The 15,209-nt window shown below is 43.6% G+C and overlaps 1 protein-coding gene across 1 annotated transcript in view; it reads left to right on the top strand.

Moving 5' to 3' along the window:
• SCUBE1 (signal peptide, CUB domain and EGF like domain containing 1) overlaps positions 1–14,030 on the top strand; it is a 306,573-nt gene extending 292,543 nt beyond the window's left edge. Inside the window, exons 21-23 of the mRNA XM_026652281.1 lie at positions 2,706–2,858; positions 4,748–4,827; positions 13,678–14,030. Coding sequence (XP_026508066.1) covers positions 2,706–2,858; positions 4,748–4,827; positions 13,678–13,830 — 386 coding nt within the window. The 3' untranslated portion in view covers positions 13,831–14,030. The remainder of the gene's footprint in view (positions 1–2,705; positions 2,859–4,747; positions 4,828–13,677) is intronic.
• Positions 14,031–15,209: the final 1,179 nt, after the last annotated feature.

The raw sequence follows: 15,209 nt of genomic DNA, 5'->3' as shown, positions 1-15,209 counted from the left end.
ACATACCAGTGTCACGGACTCACAGGACTCGTGTTCTCTCGCGGCTCTGTACGGTCCCTGGGAGGAACCCCCTTCAGTGTGACAGCCCTTCTCGGGGGTCCACTCTCTCTCAGAGGTAAGCCATAGGCCCCTCCGCCTCCTGGAACCGCACCTCTCTGAGCCTTCAGCACGCCTGTCTCTCGCCGTGGGCCCCCTCAAGGAGTCCACTCACTCTGGACCCCCGTGGCCTCCACTCCCAGAGAGAATAATGCCACCCCCCGATTTCTAGACTGGAGTGACTCTCAGCCAGTGTAAAACAGAGGGTTATATTGAGCGTCTGAACACAGCATAGGAAGCTCTCAGGGCCTCAGGCCCAACCTCCCTCAGACAGTATATCTAGGTCTGTCCTGCATCCATGTGGGCTCTGGCTGCTCTCGCTCCCACGTCCAGAAACCCCCTTCTTCCAGCTGAGCATCCAGTATCACCTTCCCGCATGCCCTACCTCTCTCCTTTGTCTTCTGTCCCAGGTACACAGGCCACCTGGGCCTCCTCTCCTCTCATCCGTGCTTTGCTTCCCCACTGGGTGGAACCAGCTGGTCAGGCCATCGGGGTTCTCTCTCCTCAGCTAATTGTCCTCCCACTGGCCCGAACCTGCTGTGACTTTCGAGCTGGACCTCCCGGTCACCAGTCGCTGGGGTATCCATTCTCCAGGCCATTGTCCAGGGTCCCAACTGCCAGGCAAGGTCACCACTGGTCCTCTGTAACAAAAAGCTCCCTCTCCCACTACCTCGTTAAACAAATAACACCCAGGGAAACTGAGTCCCACACACTCTGCATGCAAACCATTGAAAAAACAAGAAAATCCCCCACTTCGTCACAACCAACCCCGTGATCCATCAAGTCCTGCATCCTGGTTCCAACACTGTTCAATGCTGGGTGCTTCAGGGAAAAAACCTTCACTGCCAATAATGCTCCTACAGGAACAGTAATACTAAAATATTGAAGGAAATTTCTTCTTATGCCCAGAAGTATGAGAATAGTTCTTCAAATGTTTATCCTAGCTCATGTAACTTCACATGCTATTTTTATTATGGAAGTGCTGGTCATGGTTCCTTAGTTAAGGTTGAATTGAGTTGTGTTCTTCAAGCAGTAATCCAACCATTTTATTAGAATACAGCATTTATTCTTTGAATACAATCTTAACTCTGCTCTGTAGTGACTCCATAAAAAAGGGAAAAAATAATGTAATTAAAATCAATTTAATCTAATCCAGGATTTTAAACTCTTTTATATGCTAATCTTAATTGTATGGTTATTACATAGCATCACTACAGGGCACAGTTAAGGCTGTTGGGAGCTTTCACTGTGCATTTCTGTACCTTAGCATGTTTGGCTTTCTCTCACATTTCACCTTGCCTCTGAATTTCTTGGTTTTGTAAGACTTGTTTGGGGGATAATTACAATATCCCTGTAATGTTGTTACCCTTAAGTTATTGATAGGTGCTCAGTCTTAACTCCCGTTTAACATTGATTCTATCTGGGAACTCATTTAGGGCCTGATTCAAATCCCACTGAAGTCAATGGGACTGTTAACACTAACTTCAGTAGGAATCGGATCAGCTCCATAAAACCTAATTCTTTTTTTAAACTTACAACAGTAATGTAATTTCCTATATTATCCTGTGGATATGAATTCTACAGATCACTTTTAAATTAGGTAAAAAGGCCTACTTTTTAAACACTGGCTTCACCTTAGGGCTGCCATCTGCTATGTTATTTGTGGGATCTGAAGCACTGTCACTGCTTCTTGGGGTGTTTGTGGGGTCCTTTCTAGTTCCCCAAAATGTCAGTTGCAGTGTGATGTTTTGCTCTAATTTGATGGCCAATATGGTGCCATCAGACTAACTACCAAAGTTGGGAGTCTTATGAGCTTGTCTTCGAGTATGAGCTCTTTGGGGCAGGGACTGCCTCTTTCTAATATGTTTGGATAGTGCTTAGCACAATGTGCCCTATCTGCTTGGCATATAAGTCATAATAATTAGATCTGGTTGAAAATTTTTTGATGAAAACAGCATTTTCCGTCAAAAAACTGTTGTGTTCAAATCAAAATATTCCATAGGAGCATGTCAATTTTGACAGAATTGTTGATAGAAAGGTTACTAATTGATTCATGATCGAAATGGAGTATTTTCATTTTGACGTTTGTGTTTTGTTTTGATTTTTCCATTTCATTTTGGCTTTAATGTCTAATACTTCATAAATATTGAATATGATCACGGTGTTTTGATATTGAAACAAAATTTTTACTTAAGGTTGCTTTGATATTTCTGAAGCAAAAGATTTTGGAATTTCCATTGCACAAAATATTTCAAAATTTCAACTTTTCTTCCAGATTTGGGACAAAAATAAATTTCAAAATGTCAGACTTTCCCACGGGATGGAGATGCCATTTTTTGATCAGCTCTAATCATCATAATTTTATGTTGCATCCTGCTATCTGCCTACTAATCCCACCTTGGGACAGAAAGGGAGACTTGCCCATAGTCTTCTGGAGAGAAGCTTTCCCCTTATACACAAAAAATGATGGCATGCCTTCTATCCCAAGAATATCACCTCCCTTAAAGGAAAAATATGAGTGAATGAATGAGTCTGCTATAAGTTGACATCTCTACCTCCAGGGAAGGTTATGTTACAAAGATCTTTCATTTATTTACTTATTTTTCTAGCCTCCCCTACGTCAATTACCACATATGAAACATGTCAGACTTATGAGAGACCAATAGCATTTACCTCCAGATCACGAAAGCTATGGATTCAGTTCAAATCAAATGAGGGAAACAGTGGCAAAGGATTTCAAGTCCCATATGTGACATATGATGGTAAGACTGCAGTCGTTTTCCGTCTCTGTGTTATATCTGAATTTAGAAACCTGTGTGGCTGAATCTATCTTGTACTGACTGGAGCTGGAAAATGGGAAGGATAAAGAACTTGATAGGAGTACTTGTGGCACCTTAGAGACTAACAAATTTATTTGAGCATAAGCTTTCGTGGGCTACATCCCACTTCTTCGGATGCATAGAATGGAACATATATTGAGGAGATATATGTACACACACAATATATCTCCTCAATATATGTTCCATTCTATGCATCCCGAAGAAGTGGGATGTAGCCCACGAAAGCTTATGCTCAAATAAATTTGTTAGTCTCTAAGGTGCCAGAAGTACTCCTGTTCTTTTTGCGGATACAGACTAACACGGCTGCTACTCTGAAAAGAACTTGATGTGACTCATTTTTGTTTTTTCAGTGAATTATTCTAGTGCTGACTGTCAAAAATTTGGGTCTTCTTCCATGTTTTTCCCTTTTTTTATTTTTAGGTCTATACCTAAGATTTATTACCTTTTCTTATTCTTACTCCAACGAGATATATACAGAACTCTTTGAGTCTGAGCCTGCTACCATTAAAGCCAGTGAAACTCTTTGTTAATCATTGTTTATCATAATGATAATGAGAATACTATTGATAATAGCTCTTTGTTTATAGAAAGTCCATTCATGAAGGCCTATTGGTGCCCAAGAAAATATAATTAAAAATATGACTTTGTTGAAAAACAAAGCTAGCATAGACAAATAATTCCAATGGAAACTGAAATCTCCAATAACTAACCAACTCTCATTTGCAACATACAATAAAGAAAATCACCAGCAACCTTCATAAAACTAACCAAAGTCTTGATCTTCATCTGGAAATATGTCAAAGATGGGGGAGGGATAGCTCAGTGGTTCGAGCATTGGTCTGCTAAACCCAGAGTTATGAGTGCAATCCTTCAGGGGGCCACTTGGGGATTTAGTTGGGGATTGGTCGTGCTTTGAGCAGGGGCTTGGACTAGATGACCTTCTGAGGTCCCTTCCAACCCAAATAATCTATGATTGCCTCTTTGGCATATATTCAAGGGGAAATTTCCTTTTAAAACAGGGGCGTAGCATCCAGGCCCACCCAAATCTGAGCAGGGCTGTAGTGTTGCCACAGCGGCATGGAGTACCACTTGGGCACCTGAAATCCAGGACGGAGCTATGCGCCCGCCCTTCAGAAAGCTATGCTCTGGCAGCTCTGCCTTGCCATTTTTTGAGCCGCCCCATGTGCGTGCCCAGCTCGGCAGGTGAAGCCCTGTGTCTGGGGGCACCGGGCTAGAAAGAGGGCATGGCATCAGGGGAGAAGCTGAGCTATGCTACTGTTTTAAAAGTATGGAGGAATTTCTTCGTTAGCGCATCTCTTTTCCCAAACACTAATGCAATTTTCTGAATTGTTAGTCAGTCTGGAATTAGGTTGGGGATGCGGGAGGTGATTTAAAGGTCAAGAGGAGAGATGGTCTGGAGGCACAGGTCTGGGAATCAGAAGATATGGAACCTATTCCTGGCTGGGCCACCGACTTCCCATATAACCTTGACAAGTCACTTATTATCTCTGTGCCACAGTTTCTTTATCTGTAAAATGTGGATAATAATACTTACCTGCCTTATAAAAGGTTTTGTGAAGCTAAATTAACATTTATAAAGAAAACTGAGAACCTCAGTTGGAAGGCAGTATAGAGCTCAAAGTATTAAGTTGATTATATTAAATTGCCGTGGTACTGGAGACACTGAATGAGTATAAAACTAAATTTGCTTCTCAAATGCTTTCTGGCTAGTTAGCAGCTGTCTGGATACTAACCTCTGTGATGGTATCACAAACTGTTGCTTACCAGCTCCTTTACTCTTTATTTTTCAGAGGATTACCAACAGCTGATAGAAGACATTGTTCGAGATGGACGATTATATGCATCAGAAAATCATCAAGAAATTCTAAAAGTATGTCCACTTTCCTTTAGCTAAGCAAGGCCAACTATTCAGTTTACTGACACATACATAGACTATGTTAGAGCTAAAATAAGAGTTCCAGCTCTAGCTAGCTGGCATCACTGAGTCTGTCAGTCACCATGTTCAGGATTTGAGAACAAAATTCTGCGCCAATATTTTTCCTTCCCCACATGCATAGCCATGAAAAATATTGGAATTCAGATTAGCAATAGAGCTCTAATTAACAGGTAAGGAGGAGGCAATTTATAAAGACGTGTTAATGTCTGTATCATCTTTGTACTTGAACTAAAAGAATGAAACTGCCAACAGGAACAAAGGAATAGAATATTCCATAAAGAGCTTCCCCTCACATGCACCTTCTGTGGATAGCACTAGTCAATCAGCGCAGTTGGCTTCTGAATGCTCTACATTTAGCCCAAGTGTTAATGGGGCCAAGCTGCAAAATTCCAACCCAAATGCAAAAATCCTGGGAGACTGTGAATGGTTAGTTATGATGTTTGGATCCCCTGGTTTGGTTTGGGTCCATGCTACTGACATGACAGAAGTGCTACACAGGGTTTAGAATTGGTGGTTGTATGAAGATACTAGTAGGGAAGTGGCTATACAAATGAACTCATGTTATGTCACTATGATGGTGACTGTGCAAATACTTTTATTACGCTTTCCAACAGGCCCAGGCTGTGTATATACCATGAGCTAGGGGTGTGATTTCCACATATTCGCACTATTGTGGTGAGAACTAGCACGAGTATAAATAGCCACGGTAACATGGGCAGCAGTGGCATGACTTAGCCGTGCCAAGTACAAACTCGCGTGAACTCTGTGGGTGCATACTCAACATGTATCCACGGGGCGCAGGCAGGTTTGTACTGGACACGGCTAAGCCATGCTGCTGCCGCTGCCATGCGTACTCAGCACAGCTAAACTGTGTCATCGCTGCCTGTGCTACTGCAGCTGCACTATTCATTCTCACACTAGCTCTCAACCAGCTAGCAAGAGTATGCGATGCAAGCTGAGAATCACACTCCTAGCTTGTAGTGTGGAGATAGCCCCCGTGTGAACTAGGTATTTCCAGAAGTCTGGGCAGACTCAGAATGAGCTGAGTGCTCATGCGCTTAGTAAAAGTGCTAAACCTTCTCTCTAACTAGCCTGACTCCTGCATGCTTTACTGAAGATTAGTGTTGCTGACTGGCTGATTGAGCGACACTGATTTATCAAACGGTATGATGTGGTACATGCACTGTATACAGTCGCTAGCAGAGAGAGGCTAACATTTGTCTCCCTCAGCAGGGAAAACTCATAGCTTGTATACACTTAAGATCTGGTTTTCAAGGTGCTGAGTATCTGCAGCTCCAGCCCATGGGAACTGTGAAGGCTCAGCAGCTTTGAAAATCAGGTCCTTCGTGCAGGGATTGCCATGGACATAGGCCATCAGGCAAGTACAGCAGCTGGAATGATTTACTTCATCTTTCAGGGAACTATGAGGTGTATGCTCCGAGGTGTCTGATGGTCTGATTTAACCTAAACTAATGTCCAGACTCTCCCTAGGGGAAGCTAGAAACATTTCTATCATGTATCGTTTTTGCTGGATAATGCCATTCTTTCTGCTTCAGGAAGAATTCTGGACCTAAGGAAAGTCCTTTCAAAGATGCTGTCTTTTTTTTCCCCCCTGTGCAATATTTCTCGCTTTGGGATTACTTCAGAAACTAACTGTGAAAAGGCATTTGTCTGTCAGTGTATTGCCAGTGAGCAGTGGGAAGCCTGGTTTCACTAGCTATTTGTTTTTCATCCCCATCGGATTGGTCCCACTCCTGTCTGAGGCTCACCTGACATGTCACATGTAGCTTTGAATCAATTGGATACACTTTGGCAACACTTGTCTGGCTTGCCATGCCCATGAAGCAGATTGGATTGAATTGGCTGCGTACTGCTAGTTTAGCACCTATTTAAGGCTCCAGTTCGGCAAAGAACTTAAGCATTTGACTAACTTTAAGCACGAGTAGTCTCATTGACTTTAATGGGACTACTCACATGCTTAAAGTTGAGCATGTTCTTATGTACATTGCTGAATCATGACCTAAATGAGCTGCTCAATTACATACTAATATATTAGTAGAAGAATTAATCTGTCAAGGAAAGGTATTGTTTGAACAGCACTCTTCAGTGTGAATCTGGCACTTATTTAAATGAGTCACGGAGCTAGATTTATATACATCTAAGAAAAAGTATCTATCTAAACAGTTGTCTTGTCTCAAGACCCACCCATATCACACACTGCTAAGAAAGTGAATTTGTTTTTTAAAAAGGTAGAAGAGGAAAGGTTGGAAGCCACAGCAAACAAAGCAACACAAAAGACAAAACTCAGCATTTCTGCTTTAAAACCACAAACCTGTCAGAGTAAATGCGTGGCCTGGAGTGACAGGAATTATTATGCCAGAGAAAGGGAAGAGAATGCAAAGGCCTAACTATTGTAACAGATGTGGTAAAAAACCCCTGTCCCATGTTTAACAAAACCATGCCCTGTGTTCTCCAGGCAAATTGCTAGAAGCTGTAATTCCATTTTACTAAGCATTTTGTTAATTATTATGATTGTATCTCCCCTGAAGGTATCTTTGTATATTGCAACCTGCTTGCAATGACTTACAGCAATAAATATTACAGAAACTTTATGAAAAGCGGTTGCTGTACATGTACAACTGCCACCTCTCAAACATTAATAAGAGTAGTTTGAAGACACCAGTAAATTAGGTTTGTGTCACCTCCATCTACTTTGATTTATTTTTGTTCCTGTTAATTCCCCTATCCTGTGCATTTGATCACAGAGTGTGCTTAGGGTTTCCAGGCGTCCAGTTTTCGACCAGAACGCCCGGTTGAAAAGGGACCCTGGTGGCTCCTGTCAGCACCACTGACTCGGCTGTTAAAAGTCCGGTCAGTGGAGCAGCGGGGCTGCGGCAGACTCCCTGCCTGCCCTGGTTCCACACAGCTCCTGGGAAGCAGCCAGCATGTCCCTCTGGCTTCGGGGTGGCCACAGGGGCTTGTGTGCTGCCCCCGCCCCAAGCATCAGCTCCACAGTTCCCATTGGCCAGGAACTGTGGCCAATGGGAGCTGCAGGGGCAGCACCTGTGGGCGAGGGCAGCGCGCAGAGCCCCCTGGTCCCTCCACCTACGAGCGGGACATGCCAGCCGCTTATGGGAGCCGCCTCAGATAAGTGCCACCCGGAGCCTGCACCCCGAACAGGGACAGCTGAACTTCCCACCGCTCAGTTCCTTTGTCTCTTCAGGTACTTTCAGCAGTCAATCTTCTTGGGCAGGAAGGCAATGGAGAAGAGTCCTGTTTGCCTTACTCCCCAGTCTTAAATAGAATTTACATAAGGCGGGAAGCCTTTGTTTCAGTGGAAAAGTACCAGCTGTGTCCAAGGTGGTGTTTAGTACCAGGTTGACATGACCACATGACCTCGTAGTGTCAAAGCAATGTCCCAGGAGGCTTCTCAGGAAGGAGAGAGATTAGTATCTTCAAAGTCTTATTGTTTCTTCCTAATGGCCCATCAAGGCTGATGGCCTGTTTTCTGGTGGATATTTCCCAAGTACACGTCCAGTTGTAATTGTTACATAGCCAATATTCCTAACTTTAGATACAGAAATGATACATACATGCAAATTGGTTAATCACATTCAGTAAATTATAACCTTTCCAATGATACCTTTACAAGACCCATCTTGCATAAAATATATCTCAGTTATGCCCTATCCATATCATAAGCATATTTCCGTAAAGAATATGGGGTGTAACGTCACAAGAGCGAGCAACTGAGGGAGGGGGGATGGAGTGAGCGGGGGTGGGGTCTTGGAGAAGGGGTGGGACACAGGTGGGGCCTCAGGGAAAGGGTGGGGCGAGGGCAGGGCAAAGGTGTTTGTTTTTTTGCAAATAGAAAGTTGGCAATCCTAACTGTGCCAGGTGACACTGTCCAGTTAAGGCTCCTGAGGTCAGGTGAGGTCAATTTGAATCAGATACACTATGACCTTTAATCACCGCTGTAAATTGGTGTTGTTGGTTCCTTTGCATGTCAGGGCTTGGCTACTCTTGCGAGTTACAGCGCAATAAAGGAGCCCCGGGCGCCCTAGCTCACTCCCCGTCCACACTGGCAAGGCATGTAGAGCGCTCTGACTCCGCGGCTACAGTGCTGCTGCTACTCCACCTCGGCGAGTGGAATAATGTTTGCTGCGCCTTGGCTACAAAGCCCGGGCGTCAGTGTGAACAAGGTGTTGCGTTACTGCGCTCTGATCGGCCTCCGGAAACATCCCATAATCCCCTTAAGTCAAGTGTCCACACTTGTCATTGTTTTGAACTCCTGTAGGAATGCAGAAATGCCCTTTCAAAGCTCCGTTTCTGACAGCCGGCATGCACACCGTTACTGTGGAATGCTCTGTGTGAGAGAGAGAGGCGAGGGGGAGGAGAGGTCAGCTGCTGTCTGAACTTACAAGACACCATGCTGACATGCTCTCAGCCCCCCAAAACCCCACTCTCTTTCCCCCACATGCACACAACACACTCCCTGTCACACTCCACCCCACCCCACCCCCCATTTGAAAAGCACGTTGCAGTCACTTGCATTCTGGGCTAGCTGCCCATATGCACTGCTCCCAATGCCGCTGCAAGTGCCGCAAATGTGGTCACGCCAGTGCGCTTGCAGCTGTCAGTGTGGACAGACTGCAGCGCTTTCCCTACTGTGCTCTCTGAAGGCGGGTTTAACTCACAGCGCTCTACATCTGCAAGAGTAGCCATGCCCTCAGTTTTGCCTGTCCACGCTCAGATGTCTGAACTTGGATTTTTTTGGAAGGTGATATCTGCTAAAATACCCACTGGTGTGGACTCCCTGGCTACATCCCCAGGCCTCTTCCACTGTGCCCCTTCCAAAATGTTCCTCTCTGCTAGCTCAACCACTCATCATCCTGCCTTTCCTGCAAACACAGATCACCCAGACCAGTTCCACAACATACAGGACTTTCCAAAACCATTCTTGGAGCCTACAGATTTGGCCTTCCTTGAGTTCTTACAGAAGGGGAAAAACTAGGGTAGTGGCTGAAAGATAAAAAGCTTGCTGTGTTTAATGTCAACAGGGTAGGTACAGTAGTTTAATATGCTGCATCTAGAGTGACCTTTGTGTCTAGAGTTTTAAATAGTTACTAGTGAGAGGAACTGTGCTCAGCTGATGTTACCCTGGACCCAAACCATCTATACGACAAAGGCACTTAGTCCGCTTAAAATCTAGTCAATTTTTTAAAAGTGAGACAAAAGTAGTTTCATGTCCTACTCCTGCCCTTGAGTCCTCAAGTCAAATTCTGTAATTTTTCACAACCAAATTTTCCTTTTTGTCTACATGCTTTTCACTCCCATGTTGCTGTGTGAAAGACCCAAACAATCAACAGGGGAAATAAACTGACAGACTATTTGGGCAAAGCAAATGTCAAATGGACAAAACAAAGGAAATGAAAAAACAGGGGAAAACACTGGCTGAAATCCTGGCTTCATTTAGGTCAGTGGGAAATTTGCCACTGACTTCAAGGAGGCCAAAAATTCACCCTTTGTTTTTTTCCGAATCTCTTGAATTGATGAGAGGTGTTACCACACAATGTTAGACAGAGGTCTGATTTTTAAGTTCATAGTGTCTATTAAGTGACTGCAGTAAGAAGGCAACAATGGGCATTCGTTCACACTCCTGGTGGGCCAAGAGAGCAGAATGACATCCTCCACTGTTGTTTGTAGGCCAGATCCCTACCTGCAAAGGACAGATACACTGTCAGAGAGGACAAGTATACTATCGCTTTCTACAAAATGCATTGCTGAAGGTGTAAGGAAAGATCCAGTGTGGTCTACCACCTAGGAAGGTCTATAAATTGGGAGACTCCCATGATGTGGCCGACATATAATAACTGTTTTCATGAAAAGAGGCCAGCTGCCTGCTGAAATGAAGTGTATTAGCAGGAATAAAAAATACACTGGCTCACTCACAAAGACTGTTGCTCTGGGTTCATGACACCTTACCTCTCTGCCAGCTTTTGTGCTACTTTCCTCTGCATCAGAACTGGGATATCATGCCATTCTCTTCCAAAGATCACCAGCCACGCAAGGGTCATTATTACCGCAATATATAGCTGACCTCTGCAGCCCTGTAGCCCCAGCTCAGCCTCTGCCATGGGGTAAACCTACTTCTTGCCATGTACACATGAGATGTTTTCAGGGAGGAGCTGGTCCATCATCTTTGCCAACTCCCTATTTTCCTGGTCAAGGGTTTGCCTGTAACCTGAGCCCATGAGGCCTTTTGTTGACACTCTTCCCAGACCAATAGATACCACATATGACTGTGCTCCAGTGTCATTCAGAAAGGATCCCAGGCCACAAACCTGGCTGCAATAACAGCCCAGGTAATCGCACTCCATTATCAGGCACATGGGTGCTGGAACAATTTGTATAGTGGGGATGCTGAGAGCCATTTAACTAAACTGTAGACTCTGTACATTATGGAAATCACTTCAAGCCAGGGGTGCAGTAGCACCCCCAGCACCCCTAGTTCCAGCACCTATGATCAGGCAGTCTCTCCTGATATGCCCAGCCTAGCTGCATCAGAAGGACAGAAGCACTCTCCCTAGATTGCAGGATTGACTGGAGCAGCCCTGCTAGAACCTGTGTATCCTCCTGTTTCAAGTTACTTGGGACTCTCTCCCATCAAGAGCTGAAACTTCCCAGATTGGGGTATCCCTTCTTCCGGTCTCCCCCGATGAGACATTCCTAGTCTGCCAGACCATTCAGGCCACTTGGCTCCTTCAGCTGCCATGATTTTCTGTATGGAATTAGTCTCTGGGCATAACCACTGGGCAGCAAAGTGCCAGAACCTCTGAGCCTGTGATCATGCTCTATGCAGGAATGGTTCAGCCTTGAAATGGTGCCAGTACATCTCTGAAGTCAGTCCCAGTCTATCCACGATGGCAGCCTTCACCACAGGATATGAGCCCACCTGCTAGTCACTTGCCATTCGGTTGGCTGCCTGCGCCTCACCCGTCAGAAACAGTGCTATGGGGGCTACCCAAGTAGACTCTTGCCAGCCACTCATTCAAGGGTACAGAGGAAAGACTGCAGGTCATCCTCTGGCCCCCAACTTTGCCAGGCCAGGGACCAGGCAGCCTAAGCTACTCTTTCCAGTAGAAGCCAAAATCCCCAGAACTCTGTGGCCTAGCTGCTTCCACAACCACTCTTGTTGCTATAATTGGGCCTCTGCCACCACCGCTGAGTGACAGCGTGTGCCCCCTTCTGTTTCTGCAGGCTCTCCATCAATTGCAGGAGGACAGCTGGGTCTGCTGCTATTCCTGCTACCACAGTAGCACAGCTAACTGCTGCTGCACCATCATCAACAGACATATCACCTTCTCCATCTTTCCTGATTACCCAAACTGGGTGGGGTGTCAGTCAATAGTCACATTTCCCCTTATCTCCAGCGGCCGATCACCGGCCTGCATGTTCCAACACGTGCTATAGCATGTTCTGACCACAGCACCCTCTTGCAGTATTGTACAGTGCAGCAGCCACTCAGCCTCAGTTTCTCAGCTGGTCTTCCTCTGCTCCATCCAGCCCCCAACTCCTTCTGAGTTAGCTTTCCAGCTAGGTCTCTTACAGGTCTACCCTCCCAGGGCACTCAAAATCACAGCAAATATGAAGCAACATAAACTCTTCCCGTTTCTCTGGGAGATCTGCTAGGCACCAGTCTTCCCCAGTGCCTGGCCCTAGCTAGCCACCTCTCCCATAGTGAGAGCGCTACATCTGCTCTCTGTGTCTGCTTCTTCCAACTGAGCAGTGCTCTTATTTTTAAGCCCCGCCCTGAAAGCCTGTCTCCTGCTCCAGGTGTCCCTGTTTGGGCTGATTGGGCCTTTAGTAGCCCGTTAACCTCTTCCTGCCTTGTGGGTGGTTTGTGTGCCCCATTAGTCCTGCATGGGCCCGTCGTACTCCAGTGTAAGTGCATTGCTATTACTCCTCATTTACGCTTGTGTTCGGGCCCCCATCCAATGCCTGTTGAAGTCCCTGGGGATATTTCTATTGACTTCAATGCGTGTTGGATCATATCCCAAGCGAGATCAAAATTGACTTAGAAATTACAAAATATAGAGTGGGTCAGGGACTGCTTCAAATCATGCCATGTCTCTGGTGGCCAACGTTCATTGTTGTATGCCTAGAAGAGATGGTGAATTGATGAGTTCAGTCTTGTTCCTACCGAAGACATCACAAAATAACCACCAACCACAACTGGCATTTTGGAGGCCCAGTCCTCCAAGGATTTGGTCAGTGAGATTTGAGGTCCCTCAGGCCCTGTCTCACTTTAGTTACACGTGTAAGGTTAGACATATGCCTAAGTACTGTGCTGAATCGGGGCATTAGCATCTTACAGGATGAGGTACTTAGAGAACTCCGTGCTTGAATAGGATGTGGAGACCAAACTGCCCTCTTACACACAGACAGAAGGCCCTTGTGGAAAGGGGTTGAACACTGGAAGATCAGTGTGAGGTAGTTTGCAATACTATTGCCCATATTGTACACATTTTGTGGTTAACAAGATGCTTGAATGCATCAACCTGGCCCCTACCATAAGCACTAATTACACGTGTTAAAATGGAGAAGTTAGTAAACTGCCTATGGTATAATATGCAACAAGCAACATGGACTTGAGCATGCTTAACCTGCTTTGCCTAATGGTAGCTTTTGCCAAAGAAAATCATAGTGAACATTGATTTTAAAAATTGTGCAAAAACTAACACAATCACAATATGTGTCTAATATATACTTTGTCTCTCCTAGGACAAGAAATTGATCAAAGCTCTCTTTGATGTATTGGCACATCCTCAAAACTATTTCAAATACACAGCACAAGAGTCAAAGGAGATGTTCCCACGATCATTTATAAAGCTACTGCGATCAAAAGTTTCCAGATTTCTACGACCATACAAATAGCTTCCTAGTGATATTCAATTTGGGGTTATTTTGCATTCCTGTCAAATATTGTATTTTACTCCACAGTAGAAACATTTGCTAATTGGAAGGCTATTTTTTTGCAGTCTTTATTTTCAATTATATATTGAAGAATAAGTATAATGTTTTATAATTGTTAAAAGCCAATATTCTGAATGGGATTTTTACTTCAAAGAAGATACTTGTGGATCCTTGAGTGCATCCAATTGAAGATCCAAATTTGTGTCTGCACTAGTGTGTCTTCATGTTTCATTTGAAAATGTTTGTTTTAAAAACTATATTTTCTAAGCCTTTTTATTTTCTAGCAAAAATAGTTTTCTTCTAAGCAAAGAAGAAACCTATTCAAACTGGTTAAACAAACTACCTGTTTTGTGATAGAAAGGAGTATGTAGCATAAATACTATTTGGATTTTGAATTGCACTTGAACTTTATATTTGAAATTTTAGAAGAAAACAAAAAAAATCTAAATTTTGTTATTTCCCATTTGTGGTTTTGTGGAAACTTTGTTCTAGTATAAACCAAAAAAAGGAAGAAAAAAAAAGAAAAAAAAGGAAATGGATGTATAATTTTGTTTTATGGATTATACAAGATTGAATCCCATGCCCTCTCTGTTTTATCTGCCCTATTATAGCCTTCTTCAAAGGTCTACCACTACCTGTCCTGCTGCGGATACAGTCATGGAATTTTGTATGCCATTGGGTCTCTTTGAAGACTTTTACAATAGGGTGGATGAGAAACAAAGAAAAAAAAGTAGTAGTCCGTTTTTCTTTTCCTTATTAGAGCATCTAATTAAGTACAATATATAAATATATAAATATATACTTCTATTTGTGGGTACATTAGTAATATTATCTTTAGTTACTGTAAATATTACTCAGGCTTAAATCTCTACTCCCACGCACAGTATTTACTCGTATCTATTTGTGACTTCACTTAGATGATTAAATAACTTCTCCGAGTGCTTGTAACTTCTGTTTATCCCAAACTGAAGTATCTTTGAATTTTATGATATAAGAAAAGAATAACTTTCACTTAGACAGTCTTGTCAAGCATAAATTATTCGGTGGAAGGATGAGAGATTTTTGTTAATGTAAAATTCATTATTTTGCTAACTACTTTACAATATCTCATTCAGCAAATAGTCCTATTCTTCCTCCTTCTTCAGGTACTCCTTATGTCAAAATCAATGGGAGTTACTCCTGAGAAAGGGGCAATGAATAGGACTTCAGGAGAGATTAACTTTTACATTAGATTTGTCATCACCAAATCATTACAGAAATATACCTCTTGTATAAGCCAAATTTCTAAAGGGGAAAAAACAGAAATAATTTTTGCAATCCATTTTAAATATTTTTAAATT

The sequence above is a fragment of the Terrapene carolina genome, unplaced genomic scaffold, assembly GCF_002925995.2.
Source record: "Terrapene carolina triunguis isolate 2854851 unplaced genomic scaffold, T_m_triunguis-2.0 Scaffold112, whole genome shotgun sequence".
In the NCBI taxonomy this organism is placed as follows: Eukaryota; Metazoa; Chordata; order Testudines; family Emydidae; genus Terrapene; species Terrapene triunguis.
This window is presented reverse-complemented; position numbering and strand designations above follow the sequence as displayed.